Source organism: Squalius cephalus (assembly GCF_949319135.1).
Source record: "Squalius cephalus genome assembly, chromosome: 8".
Lineage (NCBI taxonomy): Eukaryota > Metazoa > Chordata > Actinopteri > Cypriniformes > Leuciscidae > Squalius > Squalius cephalus.
In genome coordinates this window covers 43,309,194-43,336,713 of record NC_137129.1, presented here as the reverse complement: position 1 = coordinate 43,336,713, position 27,520 = coordinate 43,309,194, and the positions used below count along the sequence as shown (strand labels likewise).

The following is a 27,520-nucleotide window of genomic DNA, read 5'->3' as shown; positions in this document are numbered from 1 at the left end:
CAGTCTATGGTCAAAACATGCATAAAACACCTTAACCAATCAATTACAAATGTTTTATTGAAAGTAAAATCTATTAAATACATTTAACAAATCATCTAATACCATTAAATATGACATTTCTGTATAATATGTGTTATTTAGTGCTTGTTTAATAAAGAGCTTGTTTAACTGGACCAATAATATATTATTAACTCAAAAGCTTTGTTTTTATTATACAAATGTGTGATTAAAATAAACCTTGAAACTTGAAACTGCTGTTTCTGGTCTATAGGTGCTGTTGACAAGGGTACTCGATGTATTAGATGCATGATTGAATTTTGATATAAGATGCAGAATTTAGATTTTTACTGTTTTTGCATTCCTCATAGATGACAAAAAGGAACTGGTTTCATCTCCGCCCCCTACTGGAGACAATTCCCAGATTCAGGATTCAGGAAGTCACATGACTTACAGGAAAGATTGTTATTTTTAAGAAAGGAACTGGTTCAGAGATCTCCGCCCCCTAGTGGAGAGCATAGGGTCAGTCACGTGACATGAGGCTTCAATCCCAGATTCAGGATTCAGGAAGTTACATGATGACTTCCAGTAAAATTACTTTCAGTTTTGTTATTTCCTCTCGGTCTCACCACTCACTAAATGCAAGTATATTTATGAAGTCGTGACGCCTGATCAAAAGACTCATGCCGATCGAAGTTTCACCATGTAAGTGTTTCTGTGTGTTTTTGTGTTATTAGGCCTAAACCAATAGTTGTGTTTCTGTTTGTGGAAAACTAACCCTGCTAATGATGCTAAGGAAATAAGTCGACATGTTTATGAACGTACAGTATCCACTAATGCCTGGCTCACACTACAGGAGTTTTAGGCCGATTTATGCCCGATTTACCCCTCCCGAGAATCTGAGAAAAAATCTTGTCGAGGACCTCGATCGGTTCCGATGTTCGGCGCAGATTATCTGGTAATGTGAGGCGTTCACAGATCGAATCTTGCCCCTCCCGATCTGCTCTCACACAAATCGGGCTCGCCCCGATTATATCAAACATGTTTGATATTTATCGGGATGAGCAAGATTGTGATTACGTCAGTGCTGTCAAAAAGACAGCAGGGCTGTCGTGCTGAAGGAATTTCCCTTGAGATAATTTTGAATGACTCAACTCGATATGCGTTTTTATCTCCATTTATTTATTGCTAAATAAATAAGTATTACGCTGTGGTCAGCAGGCACAAAGGCGAGTAACGTTACATGTTCAGTAATGAAACCGAAACTAAAAAGCGCGTTAAAACGAAATGGATTTCAAAATCAATGCACGCGTCACCGGATTTAAAAATGCATATCTAGCTTGTTGCACGCACACATATTATGTCGAAATAACGATAGTATATTATGTTAACATTATTAGCCTAATAATAATAAATCTTTAATCAATATTTGATTGAATGCTGAATGTTGTGCTTGGTCAATTTAATAAAATGAATAGGCTACTTTAATTGTGACAATTAAAATGATTGAATATTAAATATTAAGTGGACAATTTTTGCAATAGTATTTATATGCTATATATCTAGCACCCCCTCAGCACCTGCGTTAAAAAAAAAATCTCTCGCACCGCCCCTGGCCCACGTATTAAAAAAATGGTCGGGTTTAAATCGGGCTCGGGCTCATAATTCCAGTTATGTTAATGTGTTGTGTTGTGTCGGGCCGGGCCGGGCTCGGACACAACGTGCATGGGCTCGGGTAGGGGTCGGGCTTGATTTTTTTTGGGCCCGATCTAAGCTCTTAACTCAAAGTACCGGTAGGTTCAAAGTCTCTGTGCGTGTGTATGTGCGTGCATGCGTGTGTGTCTCATGGCAATGCATTATGGAATGCCAAAGCTGTCAATATTAAAAATAAATAAATACATAAATAAATATACAAATAAATGTAAAAAATAAAAAATAAATAAATATATATATATAAATAAATATACATAGAAAAGCAAAAAAACGAAAATAAATAATTATTTATACATTTATTTCCTTATTTATGTATTTTTTTTCCATATTTATTTATTTATTATTTTATTTATTTATACATTTATTCATTTATACATTTATTTATTTATACATTTATTTATTTTTACATTTATTTATTTCTACATTTATGTATTTCTACATTTATTTATTTATTCATTTATTTCTTCCTACATTTCTTCCTGCGTAGTGTAATGAGGAGGGCGTGGTTTACCTCAGACATAGCAATCGAGCTCAGAGTAAGCGAAGGGTTGAGGCCACAGTGACACCCTGTGGCGAAATACAATAAGTATAGCTCACTGACGTTGATGCGGTCTGTGACTGCGAGGTATATGGTCAAAATCCTAAATCTTACTGTGTGACATGGATAGGCTACTCTTTATTCCGGACATGGCCGTTGAACATAGTTTGTCTGGATTTGTAAAATGTCCTGGGCTAACAAACATGAAACAGACTCTGAAACGGAAGCGCTTGATATTTTCCATTTTTCGGTCAGAACTCACGGAAAGGAAGCAGGGCACATATAGGCTACAGTGAAGTCGACGCAAGCATATTGACCAATGCTTTTGAAACGAGACCATTGCATTTTAAATATAATTTTCCGACGTGTGTTATTCATATCAGAACTATAAAGCTAAAAACTAAAAAACTATAAAGTTTACTCTTCTCACAGTTCACCGACCACTTTCTTGCATTTATTTTTCGGGAGAAACTGATGACTCACAGCCACAGGGTTCTCTGAACCGCGGCGCAAAGATCTCGTTATAGTAACTGTTAGATCAAGATCAAGATTAGTTATAAAGGTTTTTAAATGACCAAACACACTCACATACACATTTTTGAGAATCGGAATATCAGATAGTTGATGACATGGTAAGCAAGTTTGTGAATATTTTGAATAAAAAAGGGAAAAGGAAATAAAAGCGATACATCAGAGCAGAGCCATAGAGAGAATAAGTTTGTGAGAGAGCACCTGAGTAAACTGCGTGAGAGGGGTTATTATTGCACGTTAATATGGATAATAGCAAACAAGCAAATACATTTATTGAGCACGGAATCGTTTTTTTCTTTGCTCAAACGAATTTTTTTTTTTTGCGATTTTTAATTTCTGTTCAAAATATAATGTAATGTGCTTGCAAAATAAAGTTCTCTGTGCTCAAAACTTACAATTACTCGCTCAGGATTGAGGCACATATATAACGTCATACTCCTTTAGGTTTGTTTGAGATGCGACTTCGCCTGAGATGTAGGCGAGAGTAAGCGCTGCAGTGAGAGGAGTGAAAGAAGCGCAGGCAAGCCGGACAGATCTCTCTTCTCGTAGTGGATCTGACACCTGCGAGATCAATGATGGATATTGCGGGATTCATGCTCGTGCACAGTGTTGCTAATAAACTGGATGTAGGGAGACCGGGGATGGATGTAACACGGGTCAGTTGTAACAATTCCAATCTGTCCAATCAGGAACTAGTTACAAATCACCTGATTCACTTCGCACATGCTCAGTTTAGTTCTTATTCCACATGTAATAAAGTAGAGCCCTGTGGCAGACACAGCACATGTTAGAGTGGAAAAAACTATTTTGAGATAAGAAAGTTACTTTTTTTACTTTTTTTGTTTTTGTTATGGGAATTTCTGCTTTGTAGTTAAACTCATCAAACTTTAATTATGTTTATTGTGTGTCTGTGTAGATATTTTCCATGCAAGTTGTTAGTGCTAATGTTTTGCCTGTTAGCTGTAAGGTGAGCTAGTTCATGGCTACATGACTCTGGGTTAGTTGTAACAACAAGACTCTGGGTTAGTTGTAACAACAATGAAACATTAAATTTTATTATGGCCAATACTATAGACTGACAGTAACAACCATGCTTACACAAATAGAATGTTCAAGTGTTCAAGTTCAATTTATTATGGTCAATTACTATGACAGAGTAACAACAGAGTCACACACACACACACACACACACAATGTTCAAGTGTTCAATTTTATTAATTATTATTATTTAAAATTTACAATTTTATTATTCAATTTATTATTATTATTTTATTTATTATTTATTATAATTTTATCAATTTATAATGGTCAATTACTATGACTGAGAGTGACAAACACACTGAGACTAAGAGTGACACACACACATCAGTTAGGCTATATTGAAAAGTCAGAGTTGAATAAAAACCTTTCAAAATAATGTTTTTGTCAAAATCCTTATTTCATTATGTTACATATCACCCCAGGGTATGTTACAACTAACCCAGACTATGGGGTGAATTGTAACATTTCACTCCTCGTGTTTGAAACTAAACCATGCATTTTCTGTTTGTGTTGCAAAGATAATAGTTATGTCATTTAATAGCAGACACTTGTAACTAGTTTGGATCACATTTTGAACACACTGACTTCAAAGTACTACAAGATATAGACAGAAAGGTCAAAACTGTTACAACCATCCCCGGTCTCCCCTAATTTAAGTTCTTTTGCTTTTATATGAAAATAAATAAAATGAACAAGACGTCCATTTAATTATATACCAAAGACGTGTTTATCAATCATTTTCAATCATTATCAATCGTGTTTATCAATCATTCAATCAGGGCCGGAGTGGGGCCACTTTTCAGTCCGGGAGTTTTTTCACCCCTCTTTTTCCATGGTGGAATTCCAAATTAGCACTTTTTCCAAATTGGATAAATGAAGCAACAGTTCAGCTCTTACTATTGTGTAGTTTTTATTAATACCATGGTTCAACAAATGATGTAAAGGTAAACAAAAAATATTCCACTATTCCACAAGGATAGGTTGATAAATTAACAAAAGCAGAAAGAAAGAAAGAAAGAAAGAAAGAAAACATTTGAAATGTATCCCACTCTTCCACAAAGAGGCACATTGAACTAATGTTTACAGTTTTATTTGTATTCAAAAATAATGTTTTTTTTTTATAAAAAAACGTGATACCTACTCTGAGCTAAATGAGTCCTATGATTAATCAGATGCAAATAGAAATATAAAACGAGTCCTAATTGAAAGAAAACAAGTTGACAAAAAGATTGAATCCAATATTGGGTGATAATATAGTATAATGCTTGAACATGTATGTTATAATTATTCATATGTATGCAGTGTATGTATGCAGTGTCATAACTACATCTCTGACGTTTATAACAAACCAAACCGTTTGAAAATCGGTAGAAAATTGAGCAAGTTATGGTTATTTAAAAGTACATGCACCATTAAACGAGTGAGCGAGTCCACTGTGGCAAGATGGCCACCACGTGCGGACGTCGACCTCCATTAGCCAGCAGCGCGCACGAGACATCTAGCCTTTATATATGATATCTATGGGGAACACCACAAGTGTGACTATGTGCCATTTTATACAAAATAAAAGTTTTTCAAAACAAATTTAGTAGACTAGTGTGATCAACAGTGCAATTTTTTTTTTCATATTTTATGTAATATTTACAAATTTGTTAAAGATTGAATCCAATATTGGGTGATAATATAGCATAACAAGTGATTTATAAGCTATTTTTGTAGGCCGGTAATTTTTGACCGGGAACACAAAAGGTGTTATAGGGTTTTGAACAAAAATGGATGCAGAATTATTTTTTATAGTCTCAATAAAAGGGGGGGGGGGGGGGGGGGGGTCGCGATTCTGCCTTCTCACACCCCGACCATTGTAACTTATTACAAGTAACTTGAGTTACGTAAGTTTTGAGTTGAGTTGAGTTTGACTTGAGTTTTTCAAATACCGGTAAGCAAGTTACTCTTGTTTTCCCATCTATTGACTGACAGCTCTCTTTCTTCTAAACTATGTGAGTGTGCTTTGGCATCATCTCACTTGCACACAAAAAAGATTCATTATTCCTCAATATGAATAAAATCTGTGAAATGCAGAATCAGAATACTATGCAAACCTCCAATAACTAAAATGTTAAATAAAACAATTATTTATGCATTTAATCTAACTTTATTGACTAATATACTTGCTTCTGACATCCAGAATAACAGCAGCTGAAAGGTTTGTTTGAGCTGTTCCTCTACTGTACACTGCTGTACTCTACCTCTACTGTACACACGTGAATCTGCATTTCCTTCAGCCTGAGGATTATTATTTCACTTTTGGTGTAAAAGGGTCTTTACATTTGCTCAAAAATACCTTTTAAAAAAATAACTTTTTTTGTTATAAAAAAACAAGGCCAGCCCAGATGAAAAAAAAAAGTAACGCAAATGTAATGTAACGCGTTACTTTTCTAAAAAGTAACTTAAGGGGATAACACAATATTGTAATTACTTTTTTAAAGTAACTTTCCCCAACATTGACCGCGACACAGGTTCGTAGCCCTGAGTGTCGCGATCGATTTCAGTTTCATTTCGCATATAGCCTACAGCCCTTATAATCATAGATGACACCACAGGTTTTTATTTAAATTAAAGAGCGTATTATGTTTGTATGTAGGTCTATGAGCAATTTCAATTCACAATACTTACTAAAATATAATTAATATAATTTTATTGCATTTTTTATTAGCCTAGTTGTTTTAAGAGTAAAAAAAAAAAAAATCGGTCGGTCTTAATGCAAGTTTACAACGGACTAAAGGGGGGGGGGGGGGGGGGTTATTGGGTCGGTCCTAAATTGACAGGGTCGGTCGAGTTACGGCAAACAAGAATATTTTTAAGGCTGGCCTAATCTGACAATAAATGTGGCACACCCAGATTTTCAGATGCACACCCAGAGTCTCTTTTCTGGCTACGCTACTGCCCTGTAGTCATCATGGCCTCCTCATTTTCAGCGGGGGACTGGCTTATCTGCTGCTCAGAAGCTACAAATAAATAATTAAGAGGTCATTTTTACTGCATACACAGATCAAGCTTGAGTTTTGTTATCAATATTAATATAATAATATTTCCAAAGTCTATGAATCGCCATGTATTGGGTGATACAAAAAGGCTAATATTTTAATAAAATTTTATATTTTGCTTGTGAATATGTTGACAACGCTACATTGCAGCGTTGCTAATGCTAATCATTACTAGACCTATCTCTCTTTACCTGTTGCCACTTCACTTATGTTTGTCCTCTTGAAAATAAATCTGTAAGCTTGGCACATTTGGCAGCATCCTCCTCCAATGACTCCTCCAATCCTCCCTGACGCGTACCATTATGGTAGCTATCGGTATGCGCCGGTGTGGTGAAGTATCCGGTAACTCTATAGTGATGGCTCCGGGCTGAGGACCCAAGCAATCCGATTGGTTCAAAACACGTTTTATGGGTAATCGCTTTAGTGCCTGGTTACAAATCATACAAAATCACTTTATCATAGAAGACGTTTGTACTGCGTTATAACGAGTCATTAATGTATTTAATGTATTTTAAATTATACATTTCATATACTAGTATTTAACCGAAGCTATAGATTGTGAAATTGAACATTTCTCGTTGTTAGTGTGTTTTTTAGTTAGCTTAGATAGTAGCATAGCATTCAGCTAACGTTATCCGATGATCGTGCTATGAGCTTTACCTGATATTACTGCACCGATACTGCCTTACCGGATCGCGAGAACAGATTTAGATCAGGCATACTACTGGCATACTAATTGGGTCCTCAGCCCGGACCCATCACTATAGAGTGACCGAATACTTCACCACACCGGCGGTGCTGCGGAAAAGACGGGCTATGGACCCAACCAACTCTATAGGAGGGGAGAACTCCTTCTCATGGTACAACCCATGCAGAGGCTGCGCGCTGCGATGTCAGAATGCGGAACGTGTGTAGCCTAATGTAACTAACGTGACAAATGTGAAGAAAAAAAAAAAAAAAGTAAAAAAAAAAAATCCTCGACCGGCCCAAAAGTTAAGCGGCCCACCGGGAATCCTCCCGATTACCCACCCGAGCCTGTATATATATATATATATATATATATATATATATATATATATAATGACAACAATCAAATAACCCATAGATCGCACTGTCAGAGAGTTTGGGAATACTAACACATAATTTTATACACATAAAACATGAGATCAGAGTTTTAAAATCAGACAGTTTAAAAGAGAACAATACATCACAGTTGTTTAAACCAATGAGCATCAAGCTGTGTCATCAGCAAGTCGTTTCCCATCATGCTTTTGATCAGCGCAGTCGGTGGAGAGCAACTGCAGAATCCAACATGTCGCCTTGCGCTCGCGAGAGATTTTTGACATACGTCAGCATGACATCAGAGCAAGGCGGACTGCACTCGGACACATTTCTAACCGGCATCTCGCGCTGATCACCGGTGATCGATTCTCGCAGATTTTGCTCATCTCAAACAAGCCTAATGTCACGACAGATGTAGGCTAATCGTTTACGGCATTACCATAGCATTTCATATGAATTTCATAGAAGGGACAGATAGGATAGAATAGAATTATAGAATTTAGATAGATAGATAGAACGATAGAATTTCGTTTCGCGACAGATAGGACTTGTAGGCAGTGCCGGCCAGAGCCTTTTGGGGGCCCTAAGCAGAATTTGATTTGGGGGCCCCCTCCCACCACACGGAGTCACCTGTTTGACGAGTATTGACATAAATGTCACACTATAATGTTACATTATAAATTAATACAATGAGGTTATGTATTAATACAAAATAAATACTTAAAAATAGATAGTTACTTAAATAAAAAGTTTTAACTTTTTCTTTACTCTTTTACTAACTCCTTGAAACTTCTGAAAACAAACTGTCACAAAACACATTAAATAAATTATTTGCAAAACATCCTCCAACGTTTTGCAACACTTTGCAGTTTGAACGATGTCTTGTATGAACATGACGGAGTAGGTTTTTATGTTTCCACTGTTTGATCGCGCCCGCGCCTCACACACACACACACACACACACACACACACACACACACACACACACACACACACACACACACACACAACATTCCAGCATTGTAATCTTGACATTGCAGCCTGTTCATTATAGCCGTAATAAAATATAATAATAAAATAGTCAACCTAACATAAAAATTACGCTGCTCTGTTTAAATAGTCAGTAATACAATTTGCACCATTCAGCGTAAGCTCCGCTCTACTGCGATGTTTCCAAGCACTTTTTTGCGCATGTGAAGAGGATGATGATTCTATAATGAGAGAGATACGTGAGCCCAACACCGCTTACTTTCACTTTCGCTTTAAATTATTTCTGTTCTGAATATTATTAAATTTAAAGGATAAATCCTTGATTTAAAGGTCAATCATCAATCATTGATCAAATCAAATTTTTGTGACATGGCTTAAAGCAGGGTTCACCAATCTCTGTCCTGGATGGCCGCTGTCCCTGCAGAGTTTAGCTCCAACCAGCTCCAACACACCTGTTTGAAAGTTTCTAGTATGCCTAGTAAGACCTTGATTAGCTGGTTCAGGTGTGTTTAATTGGGGTTGGAGCTAAACTCTGCAGGACAGCGGCCCTCCAGGACCGAGATTGGTGAACCCTGGCTTAAAGGGATACTCCACTTTTTTCGGAAATATGCTCATTTTACAACTCCCCAGAGTTAAACAGTTGAGTTTTACCGTTTTAAAATCCATTCAGCCGAACTCCGGGTCTGACGGTGCCACTTTTAGCATAGCTTAGCATAGATCATTGATTCTGATGAGTCCAGTAGCATTTCTTTCAAAATGACCAACGAGTTTCAATATTTTTCCTATTTAAAACTTGACTCTTCTGTAGTTAAACCGTGTACTAAGATCGACGGAAAATGAAAAGTTGCGATTTTCTAAGCCTATTTGGCTAGGAACTATACTGTCATTCTGCCGTAATAATCAAGGAATTGTGCGGCCGTACCATGAGTGCAGCAGGCGTAATGATATGACGCAGCGCCTGATAATAGTCCCCAGCTCGGTAGCCTATTATCAGGCGGCATGCGCCTATGTAATATGAATATGTAAAAAAAAAAAAAAAAAATCTGAGTAAAAAAAAAACAACTCGATTGGGAGCCGCTCTAAGCAGCCGCTTAGTTTGCTTATGCCTCGGGCCGGCTCTGCTTGTAGGGCGAAGATTTTCTGAATAAGGAACTGCAAAGGAGCTGAAGTCAGCCTCGTCTTGTACACCGCATTACCATAGCATTTCATATTAATACTAACTGATATTGTATATTGTCTAAAGAAAGTAAAAAATATTGATGTTTTCTTTCTTTGGCTTTCAAGTTTTACCAGTTATGATAAGACTTAAATTGTATTGACTATTAAGTGCATGTATGCATATGCTATAACGCTGATATTATGCATTTTAATGAATAAAGACTAAATGTATAATTTAATTATAAATTATAAATGTTGTGTTATATTGTATGTTGTTAAATTAATCAAACATGAAGTGTTGTGTCAACTGCTGTGTGCCTAATGATGAAAATGTACAGTCAAAAATACATATAATTTTAATGAATTAAAAATGTATTAAATTACAATTACATTTTTAGTGTATCTTAAATGTAGTTTTTTGCGCCTGCAGTGACTAGTACTTTGCAGCTAATGGAGATATTTGCACTTTTCTCCAGTAAAGCTCAGTCTACAAACAATTAGGGGTGCACCGATCCGACTTTTTCAGTCCCGATACCGATGCCTGGGCTTTGTGTATCTGTCGATACCGATCCGATACTATAGTTGAATTAATAATAAACTGTATACCTTCCACCTTATACCTTCCTTGAAGAGACTAAAGGCACCAGACTTTACTAACTAAACATAACTAAGACAAAATAACAGATGTATGTAATGTGTTGTATTCTTATTTATTTAAAAAACAATTGTGCATTCAAATCGAAAATAGAATATAATCAAACTTTTTTAAATAAATGTAAAAAAAAAAAAAAAAATGTAGCAGTGGAAACAAAAAAACTGTGTATTGGTCAAACATACAATAGTAATCTGACAGTTTCCAAAAATTGTAAACATGTAAAAATATAAAGTGCAAAGTCCTGCAAACAGGAATTTAAAATGCAACATAGCAGCTGAACCTGAGAATAAAAAAATAAAAAGTTGGTCGAACAACAACTTGATCACACATACAAATAATAATAGAGAGCCTAAGTCCCGCCCCTCCGCTTCCGGCTCATGGGACCTTATTTCGGAAAAAATATGTATGGAAGTCAATGGCGAGAGATAACTTATCTTTTTATTCCGTCTGAACTGTGCCCTGAACTACACATATGATGTTTGTCAATTTAAAAGGTAATTATGAAAGTCAAGAAATTCGCAGTTTGTCAAAAAACAGAAGAGTAACGTTTAGTTTTATGTAAAAATCGCTCAATGAACTACATCTCTCGTCTCGCACTATGTACGTCACAAGATCCGTTGCTCGTATGTGTGTATTCTGGCTCAAAACACTCAGGCATGACGGCGTAACGTTACGATTATAATGTAAGACTATAGAAAAAATGACAGACGTTAGCTTCAGTAAAGTTAGCTTCATTCAATGAGAGAAAAGGTATGACGTCCCATGTGCGCCTTCTGGGTTTGTAGTCTTTGTAATTACGTATTTTCACAGTCTTATACCTCAGCAGTTTTACATCAAGCTGCGACTTTCTTGACTTTAAAATGTATCTTTTAAATTGACAAACATCATATGTGTAAATCAGGGCACAATTCAAACGAGATCAAAATATTTGTTGTCTCTCGCCATTGACTACCATACAATATTTTTCCGAAATAAGGTCCCATGGTGGTCGACCGGAAGGGGAGGGACTTAGGCTCTCTACCAAACATTGTAATGTAGTGCAGTGTCACACCACCATCACAAACATGACCTGTGAATGCTCACTTAATCAGCAATGGCAAATTTAAATGTCAGTTTTAATGATCATTATGTTTCATATTTTTAAAAATGAAAACAAAAAGAAGCAGGGTTGTGTTTTATATTTCGTGTTGTTATAAATATATACAGTAAAGATAATCAATGTACGCGTTTGCCTGAACCACATTTATGTGGCCATTAATATGTTTAAGATTTTTTTTTAAATGAAAAGAGGCAGAGTGGTGTTTTATAACATACTTTGTTTTATTGTTGGCTAAAATATACATAAAGAGATTACCGGAGTAGCCAGAGCGAGCTGAGTGACGCGATCAAGAACGCTGCTGTTCCATTTGCAGAATAACCGGACTCGCGTCCTCTCGTCCTCGGGAGTTCATTCTCCTGAGTTGAACGTGGCAAGCCCGAACTACCAAGGAGGACGCAAGTCAGAAGTTTGCGTACTTGGTATTGAGAAACGGCCTCTGGCTCGCTCCATGTTGCTTCTAGCATGCGACACGCGTGAAGCCGACGAATGACGTAGGTTCTGCTGCGACGACGGAAAAAAAAAAAAAAACTCGTGGTTTCTGTTATTTTTTCCGATCCCCGATCCAGCTATTTTATCAGTATCGCGGCCGATATCCGATCCTAATATCGGATCGGTGCACCCCTACAAACAATGCAGTCCTACTGTACCTTTACTAGCGATATAACACCAAATATTACGGTTAATATTTTATTACGGTTAGAGATACAGACCCTCTTATCTCCATAATATGAATGTGTTTGTGGTTATGATTATTAGCCTGTATCTGTGACATAAACCAGCTCTTCTGTTTCTCATCAGGTTCAGATGGGTGAATCTGCTGCTGCTGTTTAGCTTTATCATATATAGCGGTCAGTATCATATTTGTTTATAGTAATGTTTGATTTTCAGGTCCAGGTTGATCTAGTCGATTGTTTCTATTTGCACCAAGTTACTTTGCTTGACATTTGTGGATTAATGATGGAAATTTCTCATTATATTACATCATCACACACCATGACTACTTCTCTATGCAGTTCATCTATTAATAAATATGTTCAGGAATTCACTACAACATTTGATATGTTAAAGGAGAACTCGGCAACTCTAGCGAACTCTAGTCACTTCTTCGCTGATTTTCCCTTTTGTTGTCGCATGTTTTCCCCACGAGCTCCCCCTACAGCTGTGGGGGGGCGTATATTTCACAACACGGTCGTAAAAAACTCACTTGCGGCGGCCTCCTCCCCCTCACTACCGCTGCTCATGTGCGTTTGTTTTGATCGGAACAAGCCAACTGTATCGTGTGGAGCTATGTCTACCGAGGTGGGTAATCTGGTAATGCATCATACATGCGTGTGTGTTTATGTCGAATTGCTGTAAAGCAATTTGTGTTTCGCGCTCTCGCTCGTTCTCGTTCTCGCTTCTCACGAGGCTTCCAATTTCTATTTTGCCGGGACGGTAGTGTTGCAAGTTGCAAGGTTGGTTTTCCGCCTGGGAACGCTGGGGGGAGCGGGGAAAGTCACCAATATCACCAGAACAGGTTGTTTAACCATCCAAATGATTTCTAGACAGTTTTATTAAGTTAAAAAAGTTACCAAGTTCTCCTTTAAAATGTGGCACAGCTAATATTGTTGGCTCCTTATTACCTACAATTATATATATATATATATATATATATATACAGTATATATTGAGTTAATTTGATTCTGTATCTGTGTGCAGAATCCCCCCCTGTATCTGTGACGGGGAAAACAGGAGGAAGCGTCACCCTGTCGTGTGAATCTGAGGCCAGAGAGATTTATGTTGTTGAATTAAAAAGACCGTCAAAAAACATCCTTTATTGTGAGAAAGAGGAATGTAAGCGTGCAGATAAACGAGTGTTTAAAAAAGGATCATGTGACATCATCATCAAGGATCTGATCTACAGTGACGCTGGGAAATACACTTTAATAGTCTATTACAATAATGATCAGACAGAAGTGAAGCCAGAAACCCTGGAATATTATCTTCATATTCATGGTAAAGTCAAACCTGATCAAACCATCATCATGTGTTTTCATGATTTCCTGATAATGTTAACAGTTTAATTTTCTAACAGTTTAATAACTATTGTGTGCAGGGCCTGTGATCAGCAAACACATTAAAGGGATAGTTCACCCAAAAATGAAAATTCTGTCATCATTTACTCTCCCTCAAGTTGTTCCAAACCTGTATGAGTTTCTTTGTTCTGCTGAACACAAAGGAAGATATTTGGAAGAATATTTGTAACCAAACAGATCTCGGTCCCCATTGACTACTGTTGTAAAGTTTTCTTTGATCGAAGCAGAGACCAGTGAGACAGTCGGGATCGCGTTCAACAGAAGTTATTCTTTATTGAGAACTCCACTGTATGCGGCTGTAGAACTTCCAACATTATCTAACTCTAATACAGTATGCATTGTAGTTATATACATTCCAAGGGGGAGGGATTACATCGAGGTGGAGACTCTGAACAAAGCATGCAAATGAAGTAGGAACACACCCTACTCTGAGTCCAATTGAATCAGCATAACTATTCACATGCTGATACTGGCCAGGAACTCCAATTCCAAGAGCCATCCCAGAGCCATTAAAGACAAAAGGTGAAAGTCAATCAACCTAACGATTCAACGTCTGGGCTCCGAAAGGTGAGAATCAAGTGATCTGACTCATTTAAAACACAATAGAGAAACAGGTCTGGCAGGAAAGGAGACTCTTTGCTGGAGACTCAATAATCATCTGAAATCAGTCTACTAAACTTTATCAGTTTATATACTATTGCAGTGGAAAAACTAAATTAAACATTTAATAAAAATGTAATCCAACACTACCATAGTATATATTTTTTCCTACTATGGAAGTCAATGGGGACCGAGATCTGTTTGATTACAAACATTCTTCCAAATATATTCCTTTGTGTTCAGCAGAAGACAGAAAGTCATACAGTTTTGGAACAACTTGAGGGAGAGTATATGATGACAGAATTTTCATTTTTGGGTGAACTATCCCTTTAAATGTAACAATTATTCATTATTCAGATTAGATTATTCCAATATAGACTTTTCAGTGGCTGGTTTTTAAATTATTACATTCAGTTCCTTTAATCTTAAATATGTTATTATGGTCTTGATTGATTGACACCATTATAATAATGATGAATGTCTGTGTTTCTCCTCAGATGAGATCTCTGTGCAGAAAGGAGAGGATCTGAAGTTGGATGGTCTGTTGATCAACGCTGATAAAGTGGAGCATCAGAACACAATCAGCTCAGAGTGGAAGGAGGTCTGGACGAGAGGTCACGGGGTCAACAGTGGTCGACTGACTGATCATCATGGAAATCTGACCATTAGTAATTTTACAGTCACTGACACTGGAACATACAGAGTTCTGGACTCTAATAATGAAATCTTGATCACAGTCTCAGTCACAGGTGAGAGAAGATCAGTGGATGAGGAGAGATAATATGTTTAATCAGTAAATTAATCCTAAACTGCACGACTAACCTTTCAATATTCTGCACAGAATCTGTTCTAGACTGGAAGGGAAATCTGATCGACACAGATGAAGACAAAACTGACGACACTGAACATGGAAGTGAGTAAAACATGAGGCATGAGAGCTTTACAGGAGTTATTAAACTTCAACATTTAGAAAAACTCTCTTCCCACTTTCTCCTTCATCTGTAGATCACTGGATGCTGCCGGTTGGAGTGTTTGTGATTATGGTTCTGATGGCAACCCTGGTTCTGCTGGTTCGGACTGATTTTGTGATATTCAGACATCGCCACAGAGATTAGTTGAAGGGGGAATAAACTGAATTCAGGGATCCAGAAGTGTTGGGGGTCAATGACGATGATTTCTGCTGAGGATCTGTGGATCATCATTAAACTACTGTAGTTCTCCAGGGGCCTCATGTATCAATCTTGCGTACGCACAAAAACTTTGTGTACGTCAGCTTTCACGCTCACGGTCGTATGTACTAACAGTGAAATTAACGCGAGGATGTGCGTTCCTCCACGCCAATTTCATGTCTGGCGTACGTACATTTCTCATTGTTTTTGTCCCTTGGCGACTCTTACAGGCAATGAAGTGAAGCTGCAAACATTACATATAACGTTTAATAACGAATTGTTCTACAAGTCTATCGCACCACCACCTGTGGGAAGCATTGCTATTAATTTGCAATTTATAAAATAATTGACATATATTGTCACACGAGCCTTATGGGAATATTCTATCAATTATGCAATTAAATAAGAACATATAAAAGCATATGCAAATTGATACAACCCTTGGTCTAATATAAAGGTGGACATTAAACCAAGCTGTCTTTGCCATAGACTATTTCTTTTTAAGGTAATTTAGGTTAGACTGTGTACAGCTGAGACACCTTAAATAACTTGCGTTCGCAGCAAACACAAGTTGTGATTTTTGCTGTGCACGTGCGTATTAGTGTCATCTTTGATCGTGGGAAATTTGAACAACGGACGCATCTCCGATCCGAAGATATCGGATAAAGGTTTTTTTTTTCAAAGACGTTCACTTCACCATGCACTCTCCACAATGAATAGCTTATTATCTTTATGTGACTGTTAAACGTAACTGGTATCACCACAAGCGTTATTCTGTGCCCTAAAAACTGGCATATTTCATGGTATTGTGTCATGCAAGGTAATTGCAAAATCTAGAGAAATCTAGACAAAATCACACAAAATCTAGAGGCCAGCGGGGGACAGTTGAGACACGTCTACTGTACCCCCAATAGAGTTTTAGTATAGGAAACACACTTTTTAGTTGTTCAGTGTTATGATAACAGGATAAACGTCGTAATTAGCCAGCATAGGACGCAAATGAAAATAAAATTTGATATTTGTGATATTTAAACTGTGTATTATTAATAAATATTGTTACATATCTTGTTCCTGCTTTATACATTTTAACCAGTGCTAATTTAAATAAAATGAATGAATATAAATGGATGAATAAACAAAAATGTTGCCCAATTGTTATTTTCTTTATTTGTCTTTATTTTTTATATTTACAATGAATGGTTAGTTACCTCCACATCATTAAAAATGGGTGTCTCAACTGTACCATGCACTGTCTCAACTGTACCACATATGGGTACAGTTGAGACAAGGTTGAGACAAAAAGCACCTTATTTTTATGAGCTAATTGTGGAAAATATAAACTACCTGATGGTATTATTGATTGATAATATCTTAGTCTACAAGCTAATGAAATGTCATGTGGCGTGTCATGTGGAAATTCACTTCTTTTCAGTGTCTATTTTTGTGTGAAAAATCAAAACGCAAAAAGTGTCTCAACTGTACTCAGTCTACTCTACAGTGCAACTTTCAGATCCCACCGCATTGACGGCATCAGCCAAACTCTCCCACTCATATTTTTTCCTTTTGTTATTAATTCCAGAGGACAAAGTTCCAAATAAAACATTTTTTTTTTCGTTTCTACCTCCAATAGTAGCACCTCCAATTCACTTTCTGTAAAGTTTTGTTTCTTGCCGCCATTTTCTTACTGTTTCTTTTGCCAAAGTGGACTCATTACCATATTTAAATTAATTTAATTAAGGGAGGAGACTGGGTGGGGCGTTGTGCTCGTGCATGTGCGCTCAATTTTACGTTAACTGGGATGTACAAAGAGAATATGCGTGGGATCCTTCGTACGCAGAGATTCATACATCTGGGTTTTTTTGTGCGTACGCACATTTACAGCTTTGTCCGTACGCAATGTTTTAGTATGAATTCAACGCAAGTCTTTGTACATGAGGCCCCAGCTCTAGACGCTTCTCTATCGTCTCAGGACTCGTGTTGGACTCAGTCATTGATCATTGGTCATGTTGGTTGTTCTCGACGAATCCAGCAATATATGCTTTTTTCTCCTTCAAAACAAAACAATTTTCTTCAGAGGAATCTGTCAGCATATTTCTGCAATATATATTTATTTTTTCAGTGCGTATGAACATGTGCTGCAGTCCATACCTCAGGAGTCTGTGTGATACTGAATCTGCACTTTATATTAATGTAAAGCAGCCTTAAATATCTCATACATGATCTAGGAATTATTGTTTCTATTTAATCCGTCAGTTGATGATTGAGAATGAGTGTCTGCATGTGTCAAACTGTGTAAGACAAACAGTGTGTGTGTGTGTGCATATGTATATTTTGCACAGATTTCTATGTAAATATTGGTGTATGTTGCTTTTGTGTTTAATCGTTTCTTTGTGAATCTGCAAGTATGTGTTGTGAAAACCCCAAATTAAACTTTAGTAAGAAACATTTTTGTTGGTATGTATTTTTGTATGAAAATATATATTTTAATATTTTGCTGTTTAGATTTTTTTTTTTTTTTTTAGTAAAATATACAATGAAACATGAAGAGGATATTGAATAGTTTACATCATGCGTAGCCGTATGAGGATCTAAGCAGAAGAAGAAGAACACTTGATGGCGTTTCATGTCTTATTATATAAAACGGATAGTTCCAGTCCTTGATTCTGATTGGTTGAGCCGCGTTCAAAGCTGTTGTACAAATCTTAGTAAGATATCAATGAACAAACAAGGTTACGGGTTACGGCAAACAAGAATATTTTTAAGGATGGCCTTAAGTGCTAAATCACTTTAAACTACTTTAATCTTCCTAAATTTAAAGCGCCCAGCAATTCCATAGCAACCAAACTTGAGTACCCTAGCAACCGTTTTACAAGACCTATATTCTCTGCATCAGAACAACATATAGAGATGAAATGACTAATTACTACTTCATTTAAACATGTGTGTGTTAGTGAGCGTGTCTCTGTGTGTGTGTAAGTGAGTGTGTCTGAATGTGTGCGTGGATCAAGAAAGACACAATCAAGTAATTATGCTTAAAAGATAATTTTATTTAGTTAATGCCCAGTTGGATCGCACTTAGTCTGGAACCTCAGCCTTAAGTCAGTCAAACTGGAGTAAAAAGCTCCAGAATTACTCACTCTTGGGATCACTGGCACACACAAGCCTTTCCACCACGTCAAGGTGGCAATCCTTGGAAAGGACATTCACTCTCCAGCCATTCCTTATCTAACAAACAAACAAACAAACAAACACACAGTCTATATGTAACACACTCACACACACATGCACACAAGTAGACAATGTGAACAGTTTTGTGACTCATGGATCATGAAGAACCTTTATCTTCATCTTTGAGCTCCAGACACGAGTTATTCCTCAGATCATGTGTTGCTGAGGAGAGGTTTGCTGCTAATAATAATATTGAAACTATAATATTCTTTTAGTCTTAATGAACTTCTCTTTGTGTTTGATAAAGTGATCACATGTGTAAAATATCTTCAGATTAGCTGACAGAGAAATATAACTGTCACAGAGCCGCCAGAAGAAGTGGAGATCACAGGCGAGAGTCGATGTTATTCTTCATTGCGTTTCATTTTCTCACGACTCTAGTTCTAGTTCAGCAATATAAGTTATCAAAGCAAAAGCCAAAAAGATCATCGGTCTGTACAATCATGAGTCATTTTTGGGGCAAAGCAGCTTTCAGTGAACAGATCTTAGAAGAACCATTTTTTTTTACATTTTAATGATCAAAAAACACTTTTCCATCATAAAGAACCTTTTTATGGCTCTTCATGGAACCATTGATGCCAATAAAGAACCTTTATATATATCAGAGATGTCTCTGACTTATTTATATATAAGTCAGAGATGGACTGTGCAGATATTATGCTGAAGTAGTTTTCCCTCCTCTCCCTGAAACGCAAGTCTCCTGTTATAAAACAGCGGAATATAGAAAGCAGTGATACCGCTAATGTCCTCTCACAACTCAAAGAACGAGCGACCGCGAGCATGAAAGAGGCCGTTAACGAAAACACAGATCGCCGACGTGAAGACAGCCGTTGAGTTTGCATGTGCTGAAGTTAATGGCGTTAAAGGTAAGCTCGGTGTAGTGGAGACACAAGTGAAGAAGACGGAGGCGATTTCATCTGAGCATGAACAGCGTTTCTCTAATCTTGAAGGATACACACGCCGCTGGACTCTGAGACTCTACGGGATCCCTGAAAAGGAGAGGGAGGATGTTCGGGAGAGGGTTATCCAGGTCTGCCAGCAGCTTTTACCAGAAGCAAAGGACACACTTCCACACACTGTCGACACCGTACATTGACTTGGGCGTAAACAAGCGAGCAGCGACAAACCCAGAGGATCATCTTTCAGTTTACCTCGCGCTTCCACCGTGATGCCATGTGGCGGCAGCGAAGGTGCACAGCTGATCATAACTAGAGAGGAAATGATGAGATGATTAAAGTGACCAAAATTATCACGGTTATCACAGAATCCTGTTCAAAAAGTACTAATACTACTGTTACAGGGCGAACAAGACATGAGGCGTGCGGATCCATGTGCAAGCTTTTATTTATAAACATAGTAAACAGGCAGGGTCAGACAACGGCAAACAGGTATAGTTCGGGCAAGACACAAGAGAGATCCTAGGGCAAGCGTGGGTCTACGATTAGCAAACAATATCCAACAGGGCCAGGCAGAGGGATAATCCTGGTACACAAGCAAAGATCCAAATGAGGAGCAAAAAGAGTCCGAAGGGCAAGGCAGAGGGTTAATCCTGGAAACACGGGCAGATGTCAAAACACAAGAAAACAGGCAAGGCAAGGCAAGGCAAGGCATAAACAACTCAGCTCCGTAGAGTAGCTATCGCAAGGATAAGCGCTAAACAATACTCGGCGCTCACAGAGAGAAAGTCCCAGATCTTATACAGTGTGTGTTATTGGGTGATAGTGATTGTGAGATAGTTCTCAGCTGTGAGCGTGATTAGTGTAATCAGCTGTGTGTGTCGTCAGTGCAATGGATGATGGGAAATGCAGTCCAGTGTGCTGTGTGGTGTGAGAGTCAACATGGAGAAGCAACCTCTGGTGGCTATCGGGCAGAAGGCCACAGACCAGATTCGTGACAACTACAGAATGAAGTCAATTCAACAAGTTTTATGTCGAAAAATAGCAAATAACAAATTGATTAGCATCAATATGCACTTTTTGTTTAAGTAAACATTAAAATACCATTAAAAATGATGGCCAGATTTTAAAAGAGTGTCTTGCAACATGTACAAGTTCAAATAAAGTTTTAAAATAATTAGCGCGTTGCTTAAATTATAAGTGCGCTTGCCTACATTTGAACAAACTTGAGCGCGCAAAAGACGCGATATGTGAACGGCCTCTGGCGATCTAGCTCATATCAGGCCACGAGCGACTGGAGCTCGCGAGCGACGTGTGGGAGACCCTGCTCTACGGCTCCGCTTTATAGGATACGACTCCATACTTATTTGCTACTTTGTAATAACTTTCTGCGGCCAGCGTTTCTGGAAATGAATGAGGGTGAACACTTTTTTAGACCTGACTTAATTAAATTTAAGACCTAGCATGAAAATCTGGCCGTTTTTAAGACTTTTTAAGGCCTTAAATTTAAAGTTAAAAATTGTAGACTTTTTAAGACCCCGCGGAAACCCTGATATTAAACTATTGTAAGGGCAACGGCCCTGAGTCTCACAGCGTATCTTGCTTTTCAGGCCTATTGTTTGGTCTCTTAAGCAACTGTCGTCTACGAACATTCTCCAGATCATCCATTGGTCAGGTCAGGTCGTGGTGAACAGACTTAGTCAACGTCAGTCAAACAACAATCTCCCCCTTTTACAATACATAACCGTTCAGGGCTCTCTGGATAATCTGACATTTGTTTAGCCTATGTGTCACTTTGTTGTCGCTGTCGAATCTATAGTATTGTCTCAACACATGACGGACGGCTATCTATGACTTCACAACTCTAGTTTACACATCAACACTTAAACCTGTCCGGAAAGTAATTCAAATCTACTGCACATCATAAATGACCAGAGTAATAACTAACAGACAGAGCTCGATGATCAACCAACTTAAAGCTCGTCCCATGTTCTGTGTTCTTCTCATCAGATCGACTCACAATCCTCAGCTTACTTTCACATTTGCCTAAACCCATCTATAATGCTGAATCACTCACTCCAGATGTTAATGACACACACACAGACACTATTCAGACAGAACAGCTCCCCTAACCGAACACTTACCAAGACCTAAAGTCCATTCATCCTCAAACACACACACACACACGACTATAAATCACTCATATTTTCATATTCACTTCTTTTCTCTAAAAAGATTAACGTTTATAATAAGATTTTAAGTCTTTATCTAATTTTACAGCCTCTTAACCCGTTTCAAAGCATGTTTGTTCATTACTCATTTGACTTTAGCTGGGTTGTTTTGGTTCATTATTCATTACTTCAGCGCACAGATAGCAGAAAGACAGACACAATACCATTTGTCCCAAAGTCTCCCTCTCTGTAAACATATCATATTTTTCAACAGCCTCCTAAGACTGTAATTTAGACAGAATGTAATTCATTATACTAACCTTTGACCTTTCCTTTGTTATCCAGACTTTCATTTGTCTTTTGTCATGTCTAATGACCTACAGGAGTCAGAACTGACACATTAGTTCAAATCTACACAATCTCTGCGTTTTCCTTGCCCATCAGGAAACTAACATTACAAAAGTGTGTGTTACTGTCTCCACAACAGATAATTAGATTAGTTCAGTGGTCTCTGCTGGCTCTTGAAAGCCCATTCGGATCAGCTCTTAAGCTGTAATCTTCTTCTCTTCAGGGTGTTGTCCCCTGGCATAGTTGTAGACGCTTGTCACGATGAAAAACAAGCCATACAATCAACGCGGTTTCTGGTGAGTGGCATAGAGGAACTCACATTTCTGGGGCAGACTGCCGTAACACAGCTTCATCCCCCCTCAATGACATCTGGATGCCGCTGGCCATACACGGCATCTGTTCAACTCATGCCCATCTCACCTAAAACACCCCCATCAGGAGATGCCCAGTGGCGGCGGTGACCCCCTGCCTTAGGTTGCCCTCAGCTTGGCCAAAGAGGATCTTACCCGTCGTTGAGTAGCCACCTCGTGCAACACCGGTTACCGCTCTTTCCCTACACCCAATCTTTGACTTCAACAGAATCTGTTGTTCTCTGGAGCTTATAGGAAATACACATTCAAGAGTCACACAGAGCCATTCAGACCTAATAGTGTTCACAGGGAGACAGGTTAATAACACACTTCTTTAAAATCATTCAGTTTTACAAATTGCCCTCTAAATGTGTCAGACGTGAACTGCCTGTAGCATGATTTATTTTAACATTTCTATGGTCTTCACCTGAAACACTGTGCTTTACTATAATAGCTTATTATCACTTATGACACAGGCTCGGATTACAGCTTCTAGCTGACACTGAATGAGAGAGACAGACTGTTCAGAGGCATTCAGGACTTTGCATCTTCAAAAACAGAAAACTTTTAATTCTAGCCCAACTTAAGGCATCTTTGCCATAATTACATACGCTTTCAATACAAACATAATTTTTTTATTGTTGTCTTTTGCCCATAATCAGATTAAGTCTCTGTCGCACTGGCAGTTCAGCCGAGCACACACCAGATTCAGATTAGCAAACCTGTTTCAGCCAAATCACAAGCTTATCTTCTGAACCCAAAACATCAGCTCTTAGTTATTTTCATAGTCAACAACAAGCTTTCTGTTTAATCAAATGCCTTTCTCATATATTTTACATTTAGTTAATCCTGTAACACTGCTTCTGCTTATTTTATCTTAAAGAAAGAATAATAATTATTCTAGTTCTTAATAACGTTTCATCTCAATTTTAGTTGTCAGGTTCTCAATTACCATAATTTAATACCTGCCTTCAATGTTTTCTCTGGGAGTTTATCAATCTGCTTCTAGGATTCACACTAACTGAGGCTGCACTCTCTAATTATAAATCACTCGTTAGATTTGTCTCTCTATATCATCTAAAACCTTATCAAAGCGTTTCATTCAAAACAATCATCCTTTTAGTTGCCGGTACGGTAATTTCTATTTAATTATCATAATTATCATATATTATTAGTATATTTAATTTCATCATATTAACATTGATCTACTTTCTAGCCCATATTAACACAGAATTTTCTTCAAATCTGTATCGTTTTGGCTTTTTTTTTTTTGGTTCGAATAATTCAAAGTTATTGTTTATATTTCTAATCACAATCAAGCTTTTACAAATCATCATCTGCAAATCTCTTCAGAGCTGCTTACAGCATTTGCTCTCTTATCTCACGATGTGTATCAGGACTGTTCAGTTACTCTTCATACAGTATAAAAAATTAAAGTGTCATCAATTTCATCAACACTGGTTTAAAAGCTTATTCTTCAATCAAATGGTTAGTCTGCAGATTCAACTTAATATAATTATTCCTCAGTCCCACTTATCTCTACTGTGTCACAGAAACCACAAGATTATATTACTCATATCTCAGTCCCTAAATTACACGGCTATCCTAGCCGCTTGCACCTTCAACTCATTACAAAAATATGGCAATCTATTCTTAAATACCCTTGTTTTCATAACATTAATAAAATAAAATGTATTCACATAGTCATTTCAATCATTATTTTATCTCTAAAATATAGAATTTTCCCCATTCTGCTTGATCAAACTTTTCATACCATTTCGCCTTAATTTGCCTTAACAGGCGTTCATAAATACTTCCATGAATTCTCTTTCCCTGCATGCCAGTTCCTTCTGCATCTGCTCTCTTTCATCTGCAATCCAACAATTCACTGTTTGTAATTTCCATCAAGAAAAATATTCTCTCTTTTCCTACTATCTTTCCCTGTAAATGCTAATTCTTTCTGCATTTATTTTCATTTTCTTCTATCTTCTTCAGTTCAACAAACTACTGTCTGTTCACAGTTTACACACATGCTGAACACGACTACAACAACCCCTTTGTTAAACAATTCTCCGTTTCCCAATTTCTTGCATGCATTTCTAGACGTATTTTTTTCCCATTTTACAGAAAAACCGGTGTATGAAATTTTTTTCAATCTTGCTTTGAGATGACCCAATATTGGCTGATCTCTATCTCTCATGGATTCTCCTTCGACGCGCGTCTAATAATCTGTCAAACGTCTTCAGCAGATCAGATTTTGTCACCTCAAATGGGCAAGGGTAGCAAAGATGCTCTGTAATTACGGCTTACTCAAAATCTTTCCGTGAGCGCTTTCCAGTGCTCGATTGATTCTGGTTTCCCCTAATTAATCAGGTTTGGTTCTTCCTTCCACTTTTACAAGCTAGTTTTCGGCATAATATTGACTTGAATTCCTCAGATTACAATCTCCCCCTGGAAAACCTTCTCTGCCCATACCAAAGAGACAGTTCCAGCCACTATGGTTCACTCACAGTCATGTCAATTACACCACACAAAATAAAATAATTTGACTGTCTCTTACCCGAGACGCTTTTACTGCCACCGGGTTCTCTCTGATCTCAGTCGAGTCCCTCAGTCTCTGGCCCTGAAAGCAGTTTGGCTCTTCTCTCTCAATATTCGAGGTAAGATCAAAGCCTGGTGCTTCTAGGATGATCAGTTCATCAAATCCGCTGTCTCAGGACCAGAAGAGACTTCCACTAGATCCTGACTTCTGACACCAATTGTTGTGGCAAAAACAATAATTAAAGGCCATGTTGCAGGGTTAATTTTTCAACGAATTTGTGCAATTTACTTGTTGGTAATAAACATTTAAACTGTTATCCATTGTATTTTATGTTGTTAGGTATCACAAAATGGAATATAATACGAAAAACTACAGCGGTTTGCAACGACTCTCCTTTCCCCCACAATGCATTGCATTACGTCACGTTGGGGAGGGAATTTACCAAAGCCTGCCTTGAGAGCATTGAGAGTGACTAGAGAGACGAGTAGCAGACGAGAGTATTCAGATAGCGCAGATTATAGATAGATAAATACATAGATATAGATAGATATATAGACTAGATATATATATATATAGATAGACAGACAGACAGATAGATAGATAGGCTAGTATAGAGAGAGATAGGCAGACAGCCAGATAGCATAACGTTAGCATAGCTAGCTAGCAGCTAGATAGATAAACATATAGAAATATATAGTAGGTAGATTGACAATGGTGAACTACTGTGTTTGTGCTGGTGTAAAAACTCTGGATGCTGAGTGAGGCACGTCACATCTGGTCGCGGGGTGAGCTCCTCGACCAGCGACCAAAACGCACTCACTTCCCTACAGCACAAGCTTTCCAACGCAGTTTCCATGGGACGGCACCGCCGGCGTCCACACAAGCACTTGCCAAACACAGCGACAGACACGCGGCGGCTACGTTTGCAACAACATTTTCACCGGAGGAAGAGATAAACGCTTAGAAACACCCATATAGCTAGCATGATGCCTTCTATTTCTAGATGACAAAGACAAAGTTTACCAGTACTACACTATGACAAAGGTTACCGGTACTTATCTGAACTAACGTCATGATCACTGCTTAGATATAAAGAAAACGTTGATTTTTCACTCGGTGCTATTCAAAGACAGTAAAAAAAAAAATATGTGTCGTTATTGTGCACTGCTGCTCGTAGACTAACGTTAGCTCCAGTGCTCATTGCTGCGTTGCTAAATGATAGTAACTCACCAGGACACTTCAACTCTCCACTCATTCTCCTCGGACCATGCATTTAATTATTAAGTATTTACGACATTGTGGTGGCGTTCAACTCATAAATACGATCTATACGAGATGGCTTGAACGCACCATAATACTAGGCTGAGGCTACCTTTCCTCCACTTCTCCCCAACGTGACGTCATCACCGAATTGCGAAAAAAAAAACGTTAATACCAAAAACGTAAAAAAAGGTCTTTAAGACCATTTTTGAGACATTTTAAAAATAATATACATATCTTGAGTGATTTATGTACCCATTAATCGACAGTGGTGGTTAACCTGCAACATGGGCTTTAAACAAACAGCATCACAGCATAAGAGACATCAGCTCTTATTTGGTTTTCGTCGGAGATTTCAATGTGGTTATGGACAATAATATTGATAGATGGCCCCCAAAATCTAATAATTCTAATTCCTACTTAAAGATGTTCATGCAAAGATTTTCTTGGGTTGATAACTGGAGGGAATCTCATCTATCTTTAAAGGTCAACCTCCCAGATGTGGAGGATGAATGGCCAAGCGAGGTTATCCAGCAGGTCTGGCTACATATTTCTTCGTATTTTAAGAGGCTGCTTACGGAAAACTTTACCTCCTGCTTGTCTAAAATAGACTTTGGTATCAAGTCGATTAAGGTGGTTGGAGCAAAGGCTGAGAAAGATCAAATTCGGCTTGATGTTTACATCAGCTGCGTGGAGCATGTCCATATAATTACTAAATTCAATGTACAGTTTAAAGGAATGATGCACATCATTTTGGAGCCACTGATGGATGATTTCCCATTCGTGGGTACCGTGACCATATTACTCAAAAGACCAGAACTGACCTTATCCGGGCCCTTTTGGACCAAACTGTTCACTAGTTACACAAAAAAATAAAAAATAATTCATGGACAAGATTGCCCAGCTCCTGGTTTATCCTAATCGAAGTTTTCCTCTAGTACCAGACCTGAATGTCGGAGAGTTGCAGAAACCCTTACCCAAGGGAGTTGTGCGTATTCACTTAGTGGAGGCCGACAATCTGGCTGCGAAGGACACCACTCTGTCTGGTGTGTC

At 37.9% G+C, this 27,520-nt stretch overlaps 1 protein-coding gene and 1 long non-coding RNA gene across 2 annotated transcripts in view; one reads left to right on the top strand and one right to left on the bottom strand.

The window, feature by feature from the left end:
* LOC307163780 overlaps window positions 1-27,520 on the bottom strand; it is a 274,817-nt gene that overhangs the window by 232,802 nt on the left and 14,495 nt on the right. The window lies entirely within an intron of this gene.
* On the top strand, window positions 518-18,119 carry LOC307163735 (uncharacterized protein). Its single transcript, XM_079879955.1, has 6 exons — window positions 518-702; window positions 12,627-12,676; window positions 13,527-13,823; window positions 15,001-15,252; window positions 15,345-15,416; window positions 15,509-18,119. Coding segments are annotated over exons 1-6 (783 nt in total). The 5' UTR covers window positions 518-700; the 3' UTR covers window positions 15,619-18,119.